At 40.4% G+C, this 22,163-nt stretch overlaps 1 protein-coding gene across 4 annotated transcripts in view; it reads right to left on the reverse strand.

Annotated features, from left to right (window-relative positions):
- CYP7B1 (cytochrome P450 family 7 subfamily B member 1) overlaps positions 1 to 22,163 on the reverse strand; it is a 130,751-nt gene continuing 108,588 nt past the window's right edge. For 2 of the 4 annotated variants that reach the window (XM_074577136.1, XM_074577138.1), the window contains exons 3-5: positions 15,456 to 16,052; positions 14,805 to 15,011; positions 8,067 to 8,689 (exon numbers count right to left, since the gene is read on the reverse strand). In XM_074577136.1, coding sequence (XP_074433237.1) covers positions 8,205 to 8,689; positions 14,805 to 15,011; positions 15,456 to 16,052 — 1,289 coding nt within the window. In that variant the 3' untranslated portion in view covers positions 8,067 to 8,204. Of the gene's footprint in view, positions 2,952 to 4,277; positions 4,571 to 8,066; positions 8,690 to 14,804; positions 15,012 to 15,455; positions 16,053 to 21,850; positions 21,945 to 22,163 lie in introns of those variants that run through there. The other 2 variants (XM_074577137.1, XM_074577139.1) reach the window with 2 other exon arrangements.

Here is a 22,163-nt window from a genome sequence, read left to right on the forward strand (position 1 = left end):
TTCAATATTAAAATAGATATATTCATTTTTATTTTGTCCTTGAAATACAAAATTCACTTAAGATGTTAGATTACTAAAATAATGAAGTTTCAATTTTCTTGCTCAGAAATTCACAAAATACCTTATTTGATCTAAGAGCCTTAATGATGGATATTAACTATTAAAGTAGAACCTAACCGTTGCTCATCTATATACAAAATGTCAGTTTGCACAATTAAGAGCAATTCAAAATCTTTTGAATGTCAGAAAGTTCAATAATGACGAAATAAAAGATCATTTATAATTCTACAAGAGAAATTCACAGACGAGTAATTATTCATAAAAGTAGCAATGCCAAAACTAGTGACATGCAACTGGCTCAAAAGCATAAACTGAAGAATAACTCTTACATGGTTTTGTATTAGCACATTAGGACATATTGGCAGAGATGTGAAAGTCTTAATTTGCAAACAGGTACACATAGACTAGCATGGTCTTTTAAGTAATGTGACAGTTTAAGAGTTTACAGTAGCTTATAGCAGTACTGAATGCCAGCATGAAAATGGAGAGCATACGATCTGTAAATTAAAATAAGAATAGTAATAAAGAAAAAATCACATTTTAGCATTCACATTAGTTGATGATGAATTCACTTTTCTTCTTGGGTGCTATAAAGGGCCATACTGACTTAGCAAACCTATTTTATGTAAGAAAAAAAGATTATAACTTTTTTTTTAATAGCAGAAGATATTATCGATATAGCCACAGGCAGTGACAACTTACAGTTGGAGGCTGGTCCTGACCAGCCGAGTCGCATCTCATACTGGTGATTGCGTGCCCCATTTTGCTAGAGGAACAGCAGACAAATCGAAGGGGCACCCGTGTGCTCCTCCTGTCTGACCCTACCCCTGCTGGGTGAGTGGACCGGAGGAGCATTGCTGGCTTGCAGGCCAGATCCCCCCCGCCGCTGAAGTGGAGAGGAGAGACAAGGAAGCACAAGGTGTGACTGCCTCCCACCGCTCACCTCTGCAGCACCACCGGCACCTGAACGCTTGCAAACAGCGCTGCCGTTTCTGCTTAGGTGGTTTTGCCATCTTAAGGCCCCAGTGACAGACGCTAAGAGCGGGTCGCTCCTGGGTTCTGCGACAGAGGAGGTCATCAAAAACCGTATTGCTCCCTACGTCATGAAACATGCTCTCCTCGGTGCAGCATGCTGCGGCCAGCTTGGCTCCAGCTAGGACCTCCAGGGATGGTTCACGTTCATCCCGTTGTGCTGCTATGGTTTATTGACCAGGAATACTGGCACCGTGGGCCTTTCACTCCCTGCTCCTTGGAGAACCAGTCCCTCCTGGTCAGACCAGCTGCTGACTCTCAATAAGTCACCTCCTTAGCTACTGAGTAGATGGACCAGAAGGGCTTAACGTTTCCTCTGTCCTGCTCTAGCACTTGTGACTTTACAGGGGTGTGAGGCTTACCTCCCCTGCAGCTGGGGTAGGCTAAGGTAGTGATGCATTGCTTACCAGCAAAACTTATCTACCCGGAGCATGGGTTTCCAGGGACACAATTCCAGGACAGGCTGGGCAGGCCCTGATTTACGTTTGATTATTTTGGTCCCTGAGCAAAAAGAGCAACTAACTTTTATCCCAGCAAAGTGTATCCCCCTTGAAATGTTCAAGACCAGGCTGGATGGGGCTTTGAGCAACTTGGTCTAGTGGGAGGTGTCCCTGCCCATGGCAGGGGGGTGTGGAACCCGATGATCTTTAAGGTCCCTTCCAACTCTAACCATTCTATGATTTTAAAACACTGGCCTCTTGCATGGTGCAAAGAGTGCTCTCCAACCCCGATGCAAGGCCTCCAAGTGCCATCATGGACATTTCCTGCAACTCCTGGGAAAGATTCTGGCCCTTTTTTTCTTTTTTAAATGGAAGCATGCCCTACAGATTTAATCTGCTATTTTGTAGACAATCTAGCTCTTCTTTTAATTTCAAAATAGATACTATACAAACTGATCAGCAATTAATCTGAAATTACTAATGATTTGCATGTACTTTTGGCACAGACCTATGATGTCCTACCAAATTATGCAGCAGCCTGTGATATTCTAATTCAAAATCCTAAAAATAGAATACAATTACAAAAAAAAAGTCTCATGTTTAAAACAAATACCTACTGTTATTTTCGCAGTAGCTTCAGGTTTGTTTCAAAGTTGGATGCCAAAGAAAGATTTATCATAACTGTGGCATGAGACATTTTACTGCTTACATTTAAGCAATAATGGAATACAGTCAACAGTATAATGATAACAATGTTTCCTCTCTCAATAAACCAGGCTCTAATGTCCAAACTGGATTGTGAGCTATGGCTGAGTACAGAATAGCTCCTACAGAGTAACTACAGCAGTAAGTGACTTGAGTACAAGAACCTCTCCATAGAAACAAATTTTATTCTGTGGCACAAAGCAATAATCAGCTTTTGCTGTTGATTAAATGTTGAAGCAAAGTTAAAGCATTTAATCAACTGCAAAGCCCATTTAATGTAAGCGTACTCCAACACTGTAGACATTACTGATATTATATATGAAGAGAAAATGTTTATCCAATATATCTCACAAAACCACAATTTTCTCCTCGGAGGATTTGGAATGTGGCTGTGCCAATTTCTGAAAGCCTTTCTGCTGATGTTGATGCTTATTTAGGGTATGTGCTTTACACGAATAACTAAACAGGCTTCTACACAAAGAACAATAAATAATTCTAATCCTTAGTATGTACGTAAGAGTTTCCATCAAGTGCTTTAGGGATGAGCAAAATTTCTGATTTTAAAAGACTTACGCTGGCACATCCCAAAGAGAGATGTTTTTTGGGAACACAAGGCAAGGCACACAGTCATGGCTACTCTCCCATCACAATTATCATCTTGGCAAACTGAGACTGGACAGCCACGAGAATCCTCATCAGTCTCTGAAGCGATGTCTGGGAAGAGAGACAAGGTCTAAAAATCTCAGATCTCGCACACTAGGAAATTAATTTTTGAAAGAAGAGCTGGTCACCAGTGAAGCAGGTTGGGCAGTCAGTGTACAGACAACTTCAGTGGTTGCCCAGGGTTTTTGCTTGCTCAAATTTTGGCCCAAGGGAAGAGCCTATTTTCCAATTTGTAGATGGACAAGTCTCTGTTTCCAAACAGAGGTGACACTACTCTGCCTATGCATAACTTGGGCACAGTAAAAGACTATTAAAAAGTAGTTTTAGATACCACGCTTGCCCTTGAAGGCATGCCTTCTTCTTCTTTTGCCTTTTTGGAGAAAGGAACAAACACAATACATGGTCAAAATAAACACACAAATGTGTTACTATGAAAACAGTAAGACAAACAGAAGGTAACTTTTGAGATGATAGAATCATTTCAAACAGGCTCATATATTTTCTCCCTGAAGAATATACTGTTCTGGCTCAAAAGCCAAAATAGATAATTTAGGCTTGATCCAGAGCCTATTAAAATCAACAGAACCTCCCTTCTGACCTTAAATGACTGCAGGGAAAAATCACAGATTTTAATTTCTTTGCATTGCACCAAAAAAAAAAAAAAAAAAAAAAGAAGAAAAGCGAAGCATTCACCCTTGGTACATAAAACTGAAGTCAGAAATGTGTTGCCAGTAAGACATTCTTGCAAATCACCCCCCACCACCCCGCACAGCTTCCATCACACCTCCCAACTAAGGGCTAAGATACTCAAGACCATGAAGGGAACAGGGTAAATAAAAACTTAGAATAATAATCACTAAAAATTCTTTCACACACACACCCCTCCTCCCCAGAATTAAGTTCCCCCTTTCTTGCTATTATGCTTCTATGAGCAGATGCAGAGATGCCTCCAGGTGGCGGGTGTATGGGACCTCTGGATCTACCCAGGGGGAACCCCTGTCAGAGGGGGCTGCTGAGCCTGTTTCCCATATAAATGGCCTGGATCCAGCTTGATGTCATCCTCCCTGTAAATCCTACTCAACTCATAGCCAAGTGTATATGGGGACTTGTAGGGACCTCTTGTAGGGACGTTGGGCTATTTACTTGGCCAAACTCTTGTCATCTCACCTCATTAGTCACAAATCAGGCAGGACAAATTGAGGTTGCCTGTCCCCACGACTGATATCTACCTCCAGCCCAAGGGCTTTTCTCCTTAGAAACAAATAGGAAGGAGGTAAAAGCAGAGAGGGAAAAGCAAATGTTTCCAAAAATACAAAGCTGAGTGATGAAACAGAGCAAACATGGAGATTAGTAGAAGGCATATAGGCAGCCGCTCACTTTCTTCAGGACCTTAGCTTGTAGCGGAAGGCAATATCAACGTCTGGCAGGAGGATACCAAGGCCCATACGACTGTTATCAAGTCTGACAGCTTTGTTTTCCGCTAGTTCTACATCAAAATGAGCCAATAGTAAGAAAAGAAACATCTTCATCTCATTCATTGCGAGGAACCTCCCCGGACACATGCTGATCCCAGAGCCAAAGGGCATTAGGAAATACTTCAGTTTTCTTCCTGCCTTGTAGAACGTGGTTTTCTTCTTGCCATTCTCTATGTATCGATCGAACTTATACTCCTGAAAATAAGAGAGAGAGGGAGCGTGATATCTAACAAGGCAGTTACACGAGTTGCTTTGTTTGCACAACGGTAACGCTTCTGAAACCCAGAAAATAAGATAAAGAGGAAGACAAGGAGCTGACAGCTTCTCCTTTTTAGTTGGTTCCCTCAAGTTTCATTAACTCACATTATCTTCCCTGCAAAGAACACTCCTTAAATCCACTTACTTAGCTTAGCCCTTTTACATCAAGCTCCTTCAACTTCCACGTCTCATCCACTGAGTGTCTGGCCTATATTGATTGTAATTAGATTTTGACCGCTTTGTAGCAGGGACAATGAACCTTAGTGGAAGGACAATTTTCTTGTAAAGCATCATACGCGCTCAGTGTGCTACATACATCATGAATAAGGATAATCTGCCAAATTCTGCAAATGCCTATGAATAAATTAATGCATTGCACTGATCTTGTTCTTGCAAGCTAGAGCAAAATCCATCCTTCTTTTGCACCCAGTGGTGCAGATTATTCGAAAACCAGACCCGATGCTTTGTAGTCAATTTTCCCTTCAGTTGGAGATGGTTGCTGCTTAATTTGCCACATCTGACCTTCAAACGGTTTGCTCCGGAAGCTGTGCGCAAAGCAGGACAACCGCCAGGGACTGACCATTATAAAGAGGGTGCTTCCAAGTTGCGCTTGTAACCTGCATTCCATAAATTGGAAATCTTTCTATTTTTCCAGTAGCAGGATCCCTGTTTAGACATAATTCGTGTTTTTGAATGAAGGAGATCTGGCATCCTCACTCAGTCAACGGCAAATTAACCACTTACAAAATCCTCCTGCATGCTTTGAATAAAAATGACAGACACTTCTTGCTTATGGTCACTCATTAGCATTTGTCCTGCTTTGCATACATCTGCTATAGCAGCAGCCATTTGGAGCTGGCTGGGAACAAGTCAGTCAGACAGAAACCAACCTCAACTGATTAAAAAAAAACCACACCACAATGAAAAATACACTGATACCGATCTACCCATTAGACTAAAGGCTCACGAAAACCACGCACTGCAGGTCTTGCTGTGGAGGAAAAACAGTAGCAGGGGAGGTGGTCTATGAGAAAGGGAATGGGTACAGGGTGCTCTGGAGGGGATGTAACTTTGGGTGCGGAAGAACGGGAGCTTGTTTCTCTAAATAGCAGAGGCCTGGATTTTCCACAAAGATAAAGGTGATTACATATGTGTTTCCACTGACAAGTCATTCTTTTCAGTCTCTTTGAACACACCAGCTGAAAGGAAGCATGCCATTTTTTTTTTCCTGGTAAGTTACTGCTTCATTTGAAGAAGCACAGTAAGAAAGCCCAGAATACCGCTTTGTCCTTAAAAAAAATTCAGTTCCTGAAATGTAAATCCTGCTGGTCTAAAAAAGCACTGCTATATATGAGCTGCAACAGCCCAAAAAACCAACCCAACCCAACCCAGAGCTCTTCACTTTGTTGGAATCTTTCCACAAGGTGCACCCCTGGCGTCTGGAGCAATTAAGAACCGTGGTATTGAACACACAGACACACTGGGACAAACCTTATGCTGTCTTTGTCATCTTAAGAGCCTTTGGAGAGTTGTAATTGCTTTTAACAAAAAAAAATATAAATTGGTGTCTAAGGAATCGGGAAAGCAGAAAACAAGTGTGAGACAGGAATGGAGCCAATGACAATGACATCAAACTCAGGCTTGTGCTGCTGAAGCCCCTCGGGTTGGATAGCGTTTCCTCAAAAGCCAGTTTGCTGGCTAAAGACTGATTTTTGATAACAAAGGAACTTTCAGGCATGCACAAGGCCTCTTTGAATGATGGCAAGGAAAAGGTGAAGACACCGAGCAAGAACAGGTATAGAAGTTCTGTGTGGATGGCCTGCTAAGAGTATTATGAAAATTGAGCGATCCCCTGTGATCGATATAAGTCTCTCTCTGTCACATCTCACATTTAGCTTTGTTTGGGAAGCCACCATGTAGGGTTTCCTGCAGGCTTTCCTGGTATTTCACTCTATGGCATTTGCAGGGTTCATTTACTGAGCTCTGTAACTAGCTGAGTTAGGATTTAGGGGTTCACTTATCCACTTTATAGAAAACTGACTCATCTATTTAGGTTTTGATGAGTGGAGAAAGAGGTCAACATTATATGCTTATATACAATATGGTGCCAAAGCAGAAGATAGCTTGAACTTAAATTTATGTATCCAGGAGAAAAGCATTGCTACAAAATTATCTCGTCAAGCTGCCTGTTTTCCCAGGAAAGTTTTCCCTAAATACATGACAAGCTCAAGACTGCACCTTTCAAAAAATTCATTCTCCATCTCTATCTGATCCTCAGTAGTTATTGTTGAAAGCACACTGCATATTTTAAGAACCAAACAGAACAGTGATTTCCCCACTTTTCGAGAGGGCCCATGTGCTGAAATCAATGTACTGCAATGTGTGGATTGCTCATTCACTATCAAAAAGATAAAATATATGAACTAAAGCTGTACTGTGAAAGTTGAGCAGAGCTGATACTAAGCAGATATATTCAAGCAATGGAAATATGGTAATATATTCCGGCAATTATTGGATAAGGGAGGGGATCAGTTTCCACACTGATGCTTTTGGTCTAGAACTTAAACAAACAGATGGACTTTTGACAAATCAATAATGTTCTCCAAAATAAAGTGTTAAGAATAAAATGAGGAAAAGCTTATTTGTTAGTTGTTACTTTTCAAGGATAGCAATATTAATCAACTATTTGCCAATATATGGATGATTTTTTAAACCCCTAATTTTCTCAGCGGGCTTTGTCTTCAGTTTTGGGTGGGGACAGCCAGCAGAGCCCTCCTGGATGTTATTTTCACGGCTCCAGTGTTCATCCCGGTGACTATACCTTACTCCTGCTAACTCCGACACGCTTCACACCTCCTCTCACTGAGGCTGGTGGAGTTCCTGCACAGCGACATGCTGTCCCGCACCAACAAGGCACTTGAATCTCATCTTTCCTCTGTGACCTCATATCCTTAAATTCCCAAAAGGCAGAACCTCAGAGAGCAATGCCTCTAACATGGGTTTTCTAGAAACATGTAAAAAAGTCCAGATCCCTTCTTTATCTCTAATGCCAAGGATGGAAATCAGCGTGGCTAAGAGACAGCCATTTGTTTAGGAAAACTGGGATGAAGAATGGACCAGGTATGAGCTCTTTAACAGCCTCAGCGTGCACCCTCGCTCTTCCTCCGTGGCACCCTGGGCTAGGGAACAACACAGCCCAGACGAGGACTATTCAATTTGCATGCAGGTGGTGAACTTCTGAAGCTGTATTAAGGCTGAGGCAGGGTGGATTAATTTCAAGTCTTTGATATTCATTAACTCGAGCGTCAGAGAAAAATACAAGGAGATGACACAATTACCCTCCAAGCTTCGCTGCAGAGCAACAGCTTTACAGTCTCAAGTTCACAACACTCTACTAATTGATCAAGAAGGGGTGAATCCCTACGAAGGGAGGTGAAAAAGCATAAGGCTCAAGTAAGACACTGCTATTATAGGGCTTCAGAGAGTCAATGATGCTTTGGGGGCACTTAGCTAAATGGCCCACATTATTTGCTATTTAAACCACCTTCTATTATTCAGCCCTCCTTGGGTATCAAATGATCCACTGCCAAACAAAACCCACATTTAGCCTAAAGTTTATGGCAGTCAATGTGCAATTGCCAATTCCTTTGAAAGCAGTCGCAGTCAGTCTCATCACCATATTTCTCGCTTCAGGCCATGAATCCTTTGACCTATAGGGCCCTAGAAAATACATCTGAAAGTCGGAAGATTTGTTCCACAAGAAGGAACAGCAGTAAAAAAACAAAACAAAAAAAACCACAACAAAACTCAGATGACAAAAGGCTTGTCGGCTGCAATGTGCCTGGAGTAGGAAGAGCAGCACCAGCTGAATGTTTACCTTAGGATCTTCATAGACCTCGGGGTCCATGTGCAAAATCTGCGGGTAAAGGGCTATCCAGTCTCCTTTCCTCAAACCGACTTCTTGATTCCCTTCAAGCTTGAGAACAAAATCCTCCTGGCTGATGCGAATGTTCATGGAGGACGAGCACATTCGTAAACTCTCGTTTAAGGCACTCTCTGCGATTAAACAAAAGCGGAGAGGGGGGGAAGCGTCAGAAATATGGAAGATGATTGGAAGTTATACAGGGCTACAGCTGCTGAATCTCGACAGGTTTAGTAGGGCAGGCTAAAGGGAAAAAAAGAAAAAAAGGGAAAAAAACCAACCCACAAACCAAACATAAAGCAGAGACCAGGAGGAAGCAATAAACAGCCCCGCAGGGTCGGGGCGGGGAACCACGGCACTGAACCTCCCGATGTGATTCCCACTGGTGGTGCTGAGAAATCCTGTCGGCTGTAGGCAGCATCGGTTTTGGGGTGGAAAGTCATTATTCAGGCATCACGTTGAAAAACAGGAACACTTTACGCATTTACACGTATTTCAGAGGTTACAAGCAAATACCAGCGAAGCATCCACGGAGCTATTTAGCTTGCCTTTTGAAAGCTGTTGGATGTAATGGCAGGACTATATGTTAGAAAAAATCATTTTGCTTGTTAATTCCATAGTCATTCCGAGGATTTTTAAATTTATTTATTTTGTTTTCAGTGCGCTGCACTGCCAAATAATAGTGCCTGTTATGGTCAGAGTGAACGAAAGCAATTCATTATTTGCCTGGTAATTTTAAGAGAGAAAGACACTTTTAATTGGCCAAGAGAAAACAAAATACAGTCCTTTCAGGCTTAGGGAAAGCAAGATTTCTGTCTCCACCATCGCATCCTGGAAGGCTCCAGAAGCTGAATGTCCTTGCTTTCCCAGTGGCCTTCACCTTTTGCTCCTAGCACGACAGATTTTATGGCTAATTTCCGGCAATTTATCCTGGCAGTTTGAGGAGGAATTCCTTTGGGAATAATATGCATAATTTGCATAAATCATTCTGATAGCATGTATATCAGCATGTAGCTCCTGTCTAGGGCTGCATCTCTCACTTTGTAATCAAAACTGACTATTTTTCCACCAGCGTATATGGGCGCTGTTGTATGTGACTTGATTCCTTCTAATCATCAGTGTGAAAAATAGCCTAAAATAGGGTTTCATTTGCACATAATAATCCATTTGTGTCTGCATTTATGTTCTCTGATATCAAATAAGCCCTCTCTAAGTGTTCACCAAGGCCCTGTAACTGCTGCACCCACAAGGTTAGTTTATCAGAGGCAGTAGCTACCCAGTGTAGATGCCTCCAAAAAAAAATAATAACAAACGTTCTTTCACTAAAAATTAAATCTGGTGCAGCATGCATAGCAAATAAAGTGGCCCTGGATGCTTTCTTGCAGGAGGTTTTTCCTTAAGCATGCATTTGTCTAAAGAAATGAGGCTGCGGTCAGCTTTGTGTGGCCAGCGCCGTGATTCAATGTGACGTACAGTGAGTCTGTGCATATTCTTTTGGACTGCCTTCGTTACTATAATCAGGCAGAGTCAAATCGGCTTGTTGGTGACGAAGCCAGAAAAGAACCCTGGTTCCAGAAGATGGCCTCTACTGCGGATAGCCACAAGGCACCTGACACGATAGATTTCAACTGGCAGCGCTCTGGCAACAAAACTTTACGTGGTACAAAGGAAGGGTCCTGCCTCCGCTCCCAGACTGCCTTCAACCTGCGGAAAATGAGGCTGGTAACTCCACACCGGTTCACCATTTGGAAACGGTGGTGACATACGCGGTGACACCAGGAATCAACCGAGGAAGGGGGAAGGAGGGGGGAAGAAAAAAAAAAAAGAAAAATAATTATTAAAGCGCCGCCGCGAAATAGCAGGTTTATGTTTAACCGCCCAAGCGCTGCACTCACATCCTATCGGCGGACATCCTCCCAGAAAGCGCGGCAGTCCCTGCCCGCTGCCGGATCCCAAATGACAATTGGGCAGCATATCTTATGCAGAAGTTAATCACAATAATGGAGCACAAAGTGTGGCTTAGCGGTCAGATCGTAAATGACAAATCTGTTTTACCTTCCAGTACCAGTTATGTGTGGAAGGCGAGCTTGGCTCTCGCTCTGAGCGATCATGCCGATAATCATTAGATGACAAAAGTAATGAGTCACATTATGATCAACAAAGGAGAATGGAGCTTATACGGCTTTGCAGGCTCGCGTTAAAAAAAAAATAAAAAAAATAGACAGTCAGCTTTCCACAAATACCAGAGCTATACATTGAGAGGAATGACAACTGCACAATAAAACTGCAGCCTCTACTTGCAGTTGTCATAGTTCAGCAGACACCAGCCATCGCCGCTGACAGACCAGCTGGGTAGCTTGGGAGGCCTTCCATTCTGCACCGTGAGGTACAGTAAATTATCCAGCACGGTAGAGCAACATCTGTTTCTGTGCTTGTGCCGAACAAACAAGGCAATTTAAAGCATACCAAGGGATAACCAAGCAGCAAATGAACATGACCCTCGTTTTTTTTTTTTTTCCCCCCCTTCTTACACACATGAGAAGCTAAACTTCACTGTGCGAGCGCTACATAAAGAAGGCAGGCTGTTGTTTGATAAGGTGTTGTCAGAGAGATTTTACATATTTTCTAGAGAGAGAGAGAGGGGGGAAAAAAGAGAGATATCTCTCATAGTATTGTTATTCTTAGAATCCTCCCACTTTTCTCTTCGTTTCTCTTATACTAAAGCTAGCACTCAGCTTCCAATTCATTCTAGATTTTTTTTTTAAAAAACTGTTTCAATATACTTATAAATATTCAGTCTTTAAACCCTAATTTGCTATACTTAGTTCACATGCCTTCAAGCATTTGTCTTCCAATTTCCACTGAATAAATGCGTACTAATGAGAAATAGAGCAAGCTGCTGAGGCAAAGCTGGGTGACTTGAGCCTGGCCTGCCACCAGCTTGTGATAGGCAGGCAAATTGAGTTAAAATGAAAAGTCTTGTCAGCTGAAATACAACATGGTAGCCAAACAGCAAGCTGTCAATCATCCAGCCAAAACAAGGGACTGCAGGTAATAAAAGGTCATTGCGAATCATAAGTGCATTTGGCTTTCGTAGGCAAGTTAATTTTAATTAAACATGATCTCGATCTGTAAATGTTTTATAAAACTTATTGTGCATAATGGATTGTTAATTTTACACTAACACAGAGCAGGTAATAGGGTACTATAATTATTAGAGTCTATTGTAGGAAAATAGCTACCCAGTATGCAAATATTTGGGGGGGGGCATTTACCCACAGGCATCACGGTGTGCCAACACAAACGATGAGCTGAAACAAGTACATTTGCATCTTACTAAGAACTAAATGGTACTGCCCAGCCCATTCCAGGAAGATATATTCGTTTCTCTCAATCCAACCAGTAATTTTCACGTTTAGCGTTTCTATTACGACTACGCGCTCCGCAGTAGCTGCTTTTGGGTTCCTACCCTTTTCTGTGTACGAAACATTTTTTCAAGCCGTGCTCTTTTTGCAGGAAATATCTGGGATTCAGCAATGACCTGGGGCAAGAATACTTCACCATATAAGTGAATGGACTAATATTAAACAAACGAACTGACTAAACATGCCTAGCATCAAACGTGCACTGAGTATATCTCTGCTTTACCCTTTGCATTTCCATTTTAACCATAAAAACCGACAGACCATTCTCATGTGTCGTTTACCATATTAGAGCTCCATTGTGAGCCATAACGACTAATAACGTATGTTACTCTGCGCACACAAATACGCGCATTTGGGTTTCGGGAAAAGTCTTACGTAGACAAAACCGAGTGTGCTGCCCCAGAAATGCCATCGGAAAAAAAAAATAATCAGGGCCAAAACTTGATAGTTTTGCTGTGGGTTGAAAGCCTTTTTTTTTTTTTCATTATTATAAAAAAAAATCACATACCTGTGCTTATAATTTAGAAACAAATCAGGCCACGTTGTTCCCTAGACCCAAAGAATCTGACCATAATAAAAACATTGCTTACGGAGAAAGGCTTCCTAGCAATACTTGCTTGCTCTCCATAGCATGAGGAATCCAAAAAAAGGCTCTTGTTACAGTAGGCCAAAAAGAGGACGGAGAATCGGAGCGCTTAAAACAGGAGAACGAGATGACAAGGTGATGAACGTACAAGAATCCCACCTGGTCTGCCTTACTCGAGAGCAGGGACACAAATCCCGGTTTTCGGTGCTCTGGGTTGGCCCAGGGCGGGAGAGGGAAGAGGGAAAGATCAGCCTCAGAGGCTGGGGTCAGCGAGCTGCAAGGGCAAAGGCAGTGCTGGCCCACAACCTCCCTGCGACACGGGGATTTTTGGTCTGCAAGCAATGCACATCAGGACCTTTGTCCCTCCTACACATTTATTAACAAAACATCCCTTTCCACTGAAGCATGAATTTTAATTCTCTTATGGTACAGATTTTTTTTCTATATTACTACTTTATGGGACAGTATCCAGCCCTTTATGACTTAAGTGCCAGAAGAATGGAAATCTAGCTTCTGTTCATATCACATTACGTTTAATGCGATTATAAAATTTAACAAAAGTGTTACAAGAATACTACAAAGTAGGATGTGGCACTTTCCCCTCAACACATAAATCAAATGTTACCAAAGTACTTCAGGATTTCAAGGAGCAGCAGAGGAATGACACAGTTAATGTTTTAAACTGTTCATACCATTTTGCACCAGATGGTTTTAGTGAAGTAAATGCTTTTATTTTCCTTCTTCCTACACTTCTGGGATGCTTTTGGTTTTCTCTCTTTTTTTTTTTTCCTTGCCATTCCCCTTGCTGCCTCCAAATAAAAAATAAATTCTCTGTTGATGTTCTTGATGCTCGGTAACTTTCCTTTTCTATTGTTTTTTGGTGGATGCTAACTCTGATATGAAGCGATTTTACTTGTGGTCCTTAAAAGTACATTAAACACTTAGAATGTCATGTTATTCTTCAGAAGTGTCCCCGTCATCAGATATCTCCCCTATTTCAAAAGCATCCTCCATTGGTTAAGAGATAAACCTGCACCAAACCAGCTGTGACTCCAGATGAAACCAACTTACTAGACTCACGCTATACGAGATTAACACTAATGATCTAACAAAAAGTAACCAGATCAAACTTGATTTTATATTTGTACTATGAGAAACAATTCAAGTTTGAACCCAGGTTCTTAAGACATGCCACGTTGGATGGTCCCGGAGAAGGGCAGCTACTACCGAGATCCAAACCAGGCTCAGAGACCGCACTGCTCCACCACCCTGGCTTGACACAGCTTCTTTTAAGAGCGGAACATCAGTTCAGGCCATGAGCTACCAAAACATACAGTCGTGAGCTCAGTTTCAACAGGGGACCGTTTTCAATATTTCAAAAGAGAAGAATATGGAACCTTTATGCTTTTGTTCACCTCTTGTCTACCCTGCTAACGCTGCCTATGGAGACTTCCAGATGCTTACAGTTTAGGCTCCTACCTGCTACACCCTCTCTCCTCCCTTGGACTAATTTTAGCATTTATCTTGCCAGTGCCTGTGCACTAGCAAACCAAGTGACACCATCAGCTGATACTCTGAAGGCCTATCCAGCTCCTGGATCAAACAACTTCTAATGGCCGCTGACAAGGATCTCCCTCTGAAACACTGATCTAGAATTGGAAGATTTGTATCTCACGTCAAGCTCCCTTATTTTGAATCAAGATACTTTGTTCAATATGGGAAACGCCATCTCCACTCTGTAAAGCTTTACCTTCTTATATTTTGTTCTGAGGCTCAACGAAGCTCGCTTTAGAACGCTTTTTGTTTTGTTACGGAGAGAGAAAGAAAGAAACTGCTTGTGAAAAAATTACATTTGCAGTTTAAATACATTATCCCACTTTAATTTCAGAAAAGGGTCTTTCTTGGCAGTACCATACAGAAGTATTTGAAATGCATTAACACTTCGGCAGATGCTCAGAATCAAACAACTTAATAGGCATCAACTTTTTTTCAAATAATTGCAAAGCTTCGATTTAGCCTTTTGCATACCTTGCATAGTTAATTACCTAGGCTTTAATGTTTACATGCAATGAGAGTATCTACAGCTATAAACTACATAATTTATAATTGATGTAAATGGGTGTTATTATGTCAATTAGGCAGCTGTGTCCTCCACCTTCTCAGTAAACAGAAATGAGTGATAAAGCGAGTTTGCCGGCAGAGCCCCTCTTTTCTTCCTAACAGATAAAAATAAATTACCCAGGTAGACCAGGTTGTCCAATTGTTCTCTGGTGAGGTGGATGTTATACGTGGGCCCTCTCTCTTGACCTGTTGACTGCAGCAAATGGTCAATCTCGTCACGCACCGCTGCAAGAGCTTCTGGGTGCCGCAGAAGATAATACATGGCCCAGAATGTAGCTGGAATCGTGTTTCCCACAGAGGCCCACAGGAAGGCAAAATGATGTGCTGGGAGAAAATAAGTGAAAAGGAAGATTAATAGCGTTTATTACACTGATTAGATTTGCAGTGTGCTAATTAAAAGATGTTAGGACACAGACCCAGCCAAGGATCAGTGAATGCTAATGAGGACCAATAGGCTTCTGAAGTCTAATTTTCTGCTTAATGAGAATAGTTTGAAATGTAATGTCGGGGGGGGTGGGGGGAATAAGGGGAGGAAATGCAGCTCAGTTATAATCTTTCTCATTATCACCATTAAGTATCTTGTTTTACCACCTCAGCACAAAAAAAAAATCAATTATCATAGAGGGTTGTTTCAGAGTAAAACATTTTATCATTAGCCAATTAGAAAGAACATAAAAAAATTTCAAGGTCGCCATTTTGCCTTTTTATTTCAAAGGTCTATAGTAAATTATTTTATTTTAGACAAGCAATCATTCATAAGTTTCCTACCTGCTTTGTCATAATCTCCAAGCAGCTCATATTTCTCAAATATATCTTGTCTGGCTTGGACCACTTTTGACCCTCCCAGCCATTTTGTCATGTTCTGAAGTAAAAAATGATGTATAAGCTCCTTCCGAACCTTCTTGGTAGCTCCTAGCAACTCAATCGGTATGTTTGCAGCTAAATAGGGAAAGCTGGCATCAAACTTGATAAATTTGTCTCTGATTTCACTAATAACTTTGTGGCCATCTGCAGCAGGAACTCTTCCATATAGTGTTACAAAACTGGCTTCAAACATTACAGAGCAGCAGAATTTGTACATTTTTTCTGTTTCCCAATCTGTTGCTTGTGAGCATTTCCATTCAAATATATCCTGGAGATTTTTCATCATGTGGTCAGAAATGATATCCAAAGGCTTGCCTTGTAGATACTGGTAGATTCTGTGCAGGTTTTCCTTGAGATCGGGGAATTTTCCTTTCGACAAGGCTGGGTAGTCAAAAGTTTTGGAAGCCATTTTATCAGCAAATTCATGAAATTCAAGTTGCTTGCTGTTTCGGATGACATAGACATATTGAAATGGGTCCATGATAAAGGTAATATATCTACCTGAATGGAAGAAAAGAAAAAAATAGACACACGTGCACTTTTATAATCTGGTGACACTTTCAGAAGTAAATAAGAAAATAAGCCTGGCAATGTCTGGAAGAAAAGCATGCAGAAAATCCCCAAAGCGAAGATCTGTGAAGAAATCTGCAAAGCTAAAAAAAATTTAAAAAAAGAAAAAAAAAAAGAAAAAAGGAAGATGCAACAAGTTTTATTGAGATTCTCTTTGTCAGGATGCAGATTTCACCTGCGTACACTTTTATGGCTCTTCTAAAACCAGTGTGAAGCCATTTCCATATAGACTGAGCTACTGGTTTTGCCAACTGTAGGGCACGGCCTGCAATTGTGGCACTCTGGAATAAATCATTTACTACTCTGGTATAATTCATGAAAATACAATACGGAGTTGTAGCAGCATTTGAAAGTTGTAGATTTTTTTTACCATCGGAAAGGGAGAAACACACACATTTCCCCTGTATGGAGGAAAGTGAATGTGTGGGGCTGGGGTGGAAAACATGCCACCCAGGCAGCTTTTCTTCGAGCAGATGACACAGAGACTCAGAATCTGCTGGTTATGGCTTTAACCGCGCACTGCAAACCCCCAACTTTCAAAGTCTCTCTCACATCTGTTTTTTGCCTTAAGTTTTTCTAACTTTTTTTAAGAAGGTGCTTGGTATCCATAAAGTGACTACCTTGGGATTTGATTTTGAAGCCATAGCTTACAACGGAGCAGCCTGCCACGTTTAATGTGGGCCCCATTTTGGGGTACACACTCTCCCAGCGCTATCATGCATCGTGCCAGGGTGCACCTACAACTTCCTACCCTTACTGAGGTACCCAGTGAGGTGACACAGTCGTACCTTCAGCTGCTTCTACAGAGCAACAGGATGGCATCAAGCCTGACGCTTTTTCAAGTTGCCCATGCTAGAAAAATCCTGCAATTTCTCCCTAAACCTTAAGTCAACTACTGAAGAAGAACGTTTTGGTGAACTATCATGAATCAAAATGCTAACGCTCCCAAAGCTCAATTAAATCTTAACTCTTTATAGATGATTCCCATGTTAAGTCTTAATTTAAGAGTTCTTGATCCTTAACTTGGAGAGGTGCATTAGGGAAAAAGGGTATCCGTTAAAATATCCTAGCTACAGACTCAGGAAAATAGCAAAGCTTCCAGCACTTACAGTCTAATTCTGTCTCACTAAAGGGACAAATCTCCTTTGATTTTAATGGGAACACTACATGCTTAACTGAGGACCAAATTTGGCTCTGTGACAGATGTCCTGAGATAAAGTAGTCACTACCACTAAAAATGTCAAGAAGTATCCATGGTTACCATACAGTGATATTTGAATTATCATAGTTATTCCGTATTCTGACTTGTATATACACACAGAGCTCTATGGTAAATCTGGGTGCGCTCTGGACTTTCTCTGCAATTACTATATGCCATAATTTCCCTCCCAATTACATCCACCGCAATTCTCGTGAACCACTAAGGAAACATAAGCGATAAATCAAGACAGAATTTGACCCCCTTTTTTTGTCAACAGTGTGTGAAGGTTTTTAAGGTATTCATAGAGTTTGCTTTACTGTAACGTAACAAACCACAGACGTAAATTAATTTTTAAAGAATAAAAATATCGAGAAGTCAGCCCGAAAAGGAGATCTTCAATTCCCAGTCCTTTTTTCTGATCATTTCTTCCTGCCCAGACCACAGAGGCTGGCAGGAATTTTTAGTCTCGACCTCTGCAGGATCTTTGTTAGGAGTCCTAGAATTGCTCTCTCTTTCCAGCTTTCACCCACTGTCATGCTCTTTATTGAGGCTACCATCTTTGCGATCAAAGCTTGGAAAGATTGCCCATTGGAGCAATTTTTAATAAATAGATTTGGAGTGTTATTAACCCTAAAGATGAATGCTGGCTTCCTAACTTTGCGTTTACAGGGTAAACAATTTAAGTTAAGATTTTTAATTAATATTAATTTAAACCATCTGTCCACCATCTGCTTATTTCTGATGCAAAATATGAGTTTCTTTGTGATCTTTAATCAGACACTTAGCAAACGCACATCAGTTCTTATCATTTTTAAGTAAGAAAATGATTTTCAGCAAATGAGTTTTCAGACAAATGAACTATTTTAGCAATAATTTTAAGTCAAAACTCACTCAACGCTAGTACATACTTTGAAAAAAAAATCTCTGAGAAACAGAATATTACAGATCCTGATTTTTATTATTCTCATCAGGTTCCTGGTAGCAAAAAGTAAGTATGTACCAAAATATAATTCATTTTGTAGAATCAAGTCAGGCTTCAGACCGCATCACTGCAAGTCGACAATATATATAAACACATATACCAAAATACTTTTGTTACTGCATTTAGTAAAGGTCTACATAGTTAGAAAAGTGGAACCCCTCTATAACAAAGGCAGCTTGTTTTCGTACCTCCCCGAGAATCTAATTTTAGATCTCTTAATTAGAAATAGACTAAAATCTAGGGCTAATTAACGGCGGTTAGAAAGTTGTTGTTGTGCGAGTGGGTATGGGAGCCTTTAGCAATTACAGTCATACTCGCACACAGATGCACACCGGTTACCCCAGTCTCTTCCATACAGGAACAGATTGCTAATTACAAAACCGTGCCCCAACACCTCCTCTACCCTGAGCAGCAAACATCCAAACTGGAACAAACTTTCTCACCTCAAGCTACGATTTTATATTTTGTGAGTGTCAATATGGTCCTTAATTTTGCTTTTTAAATCCTGCCGTTGTCCCTGGTGAGGTCTCTTCCCACTTATTGTCCCTGGTGGTGTCACAGACCAACAAATGCAAATCTTTCCTGAAGTTTTCAGTTATTATTTGGTATTTTAAAATGCAGCTTCCTCCCTCCCCTCCCATGCCCTTTCATTGCAGCTAATGCCAAAAACCACCTCTCAAAAGTAGCTTTATCTGAAACCGAACCAAAATCTTGATGCTCGTGAGTTTCCATCAGAGTACTGGTAAAGGTAAATGCCACATCAGCCAAAAGTGGAGGCATATCACACGCTCCACAAATCAGGAAGCCTTAAATATTGAAGGTATTTCTGTAGAAACCACTGGGGACCAAGCCTTTCCTTGTTAGATTGTAAAAAAATCCTTCCACGCAAAACACTAAGTAGGCATGTCCATACAGAAATGTCACACTGCAAATCTCAACAGTTTAAGTTACTGAGCTTTTTATTTAGTACCATAGAAACAAGTCAAAATAAGAGATGTATGCTTGTTTCTGTAAAAAGCTCTACGAATATTTTTTAAATATGGCTACAGAGAATTCATACTTCCCCATCCAATCCTTCAGTCTGCATTACACCCGTGCTGCAAATAGCCTGGTTATCTCCCTTTAGTTTACACAGTCTCCTAGAAATAGAAGATTGATGTGGAAAATATGAAAATTGTCAACTTTGGTAAATCTGAGCACAGAAACCAGTATTTGTATGATAGTTAAGAAATTACTCTAATAATGCATTCTGTAGCTTTTTAATGCTAATGATGAAAGACAAGCATTTCAGATGGCATCTAATGATGGATGTTATTTCGGTAATGCTTGCAGCAGACTTCAGCTGGGTAAGGAGTTAATGTAAATTACCTTTTGCCTAAGAGAGAAAAATGTGATATGTTACTGTAGGTGTATCGTGGTTTAAAAGAAAAAAATGACTTAGCAGCAGCATTCTAAAAGGCAAGTATCTTCAGTAAAAAACCCTAAGATTATTTTATTAAAAGTTGAGTTAGTCTCAGAGTGTTGTAAGGTTTGGTATCATTCCTAATAACTTGTCAAGAAAAAGAGACGAAGTTTAATCCCGAGAAACAATGACAAAACTGTTTCAAGCTCTTGAAGTCCTTACCTAGCCGTCTGCCTATGCTGCTGACCCTTTACATGCAGCGAGGTTGGCTTGGGAAGTACGATCATCTCAACATAACAGACTCTCTCTCTCTTTCCCCTCCTTATTCTTTTCTTTTCTCTTCTCTTTTTTTTCCCCTGAAGACTATCGCATTTACGTAATCGTCCTCTTATTAGGGAGATTCTGCTGAACTGCTGACAATGATGTACAGTGGTGCTTCGCTGGCATGACGTTTGGGGAAAACGATTCTGCTGCACCACCACACAAAACCAATTAGAGAACTATTTTCTGCGACAGGTCAGGAATTTACATTGTTTCTCATAGAAAGATGTGCTTTTTAATTTCTTTATTAAGATGACATTCATGTCCCTTGCGACTTTTAGGGATGACAATCATTTGCTCATCACATGGGGGAAGTACAATCAGCGAAATCGCATTACCGGTACGGGGCAATGCCAGAAACTCCAAACATCGTTCCGCATTTTCCAAATGAACTAGTTTGCGAACCAATAATTAGAACAATATATATTGATAGAATTTTTTGACAGGACCTTTAGACACCCACCAGGGGGGTAAAGTAATGATAGTCCATATACAGCAGGCTACGCTATGTTTGCCGAACATATACACATCATCTTTGTCAAATCAGTAAGACATATAGAAATCCCGTACGTCTTCAGATCAGGACATGATCGGCGGTACTAACTAGCTTCAGCTTCTTCCTTGACTTGTGGATGACAAACTGCTTCTCTCTAGTGAAGTCCTGACGGTCAGTATTTTCATACCGAAAAGAGAGAACTTAAAGCGGTAGCTCTGATATGACAAATTCACAAAATCAAAGATTTCCCTGCGTAAGGCTGAAATGATACCCAGAACTCCCTCCGTTTACCTCAGTCTCTATTAAGGAAAGCTTCCTCAAAATACCTGAACACAGGGAGATAAGTTGAAACGGAATTTTGTTTACCATGCAAATAGAAATTCGTGAAACTAAATTACACTCGTGGATTGCTTAAACACACAAATCTCTAAACATAGTCTCGCCTAAAAAAATAAAGAGGTGAAAGAGAAATAAATATTTGATTAAACACATTAAGGATTCCGAAGTATGACTGTATCTGGTTTTATGAATGTAGTAAGGTAGCCTCTAAATTATAATTATTAATCTGTATTCGTTAGAAGCCACAACTGTATATAAAATGTGAATGTCAATTAACAATTAAAAAAGACTGTATTTCAATAAAAGTTGGTCTTGTAATGTGTCAAACTCACTTGCAAGATGGAAAAAAAATCTGAGCATACCAATTTCCAAAGAAAAAACCCTGAGTGAATAAAAAAATCACACATTTAATAGCAGTAAAAATGCTCTTCCAAAGGAAAAAAAAGAACAGATTTGGTAAGAGGAAGAAAAATTGTATTAATTAAACATACGGCTTGCAATTTAATTAATTGACTTTTGAAGAAAAAAAATATTTTTATTGCAAATATTGCTTATATGGAAATATAAAGCTACTCCTACTGCCATGAAATTACAAAGCAAACTTTATGCTTTACACTTTACATTTTTATTTGAAACTCCCTAAAAATATAGGAACAGCTAAAAACGAGATAGGCTTAACTCTGAAGTTGATTATTTGATCAAGGATATCAGCATGTAAAGGGGCAAAAGATCCATTACATCCACCTACACTAATAAGGGTTTGCCCTTTTCTGAACAGAGGAAAATACTGAATTTTAAATTGATTTTAGTAAAAAGTACATCTGTGTGTATATACATATATGTAAATTTACATATTTAAGTCTCATTCAAGAATCCAGTTTCATTCTATGTTTTTCTTCTACAGCAAAGTGTCTCACTCAAATGTTTGTATTTGAGCTAGTGTAGTAATACAGCTATAAATACAGAAAGCAGCAAGGTTATATCATACTTTATTATATTGTTATTTTCAGCAAGCATGATCAGCGTAAGAGGCTGGCAACGGGAAGTTTCTGTGTTCCAGTCCTGATTGTATCACCGAGTCAATGTGTCATTCATTCCCTTGTGTTCCTGTCAACCAGTTGTAAAATGTGTGAGAACATATTCTGCACTTTTTTCTTAAGTGTTTTCTAAATTTAATCTGATATTTTTCTGTGCCGTGTCAAGATGATGTTAGTTCTCCCTTCTTTAGGGAAAAAACCACAATACACAATTAAATGTGCTGGCAAAAATCTACGTTCATACATTACATGCCTACAAATTCT

The sequence above is a fragment of the Larus michahellis genome, chromosome 2 (assembly GCF_964199755.1).
Source record: "Larus michahellis chromosome 2, bLarMic1.1, whole genome shotgun sequence".
Classification (NCBI taxonomy): Eukaryota; Metazoa; Chordata; class Aves; order Charadriiformes; family Laridae; genus Larus; species Larus michahellis.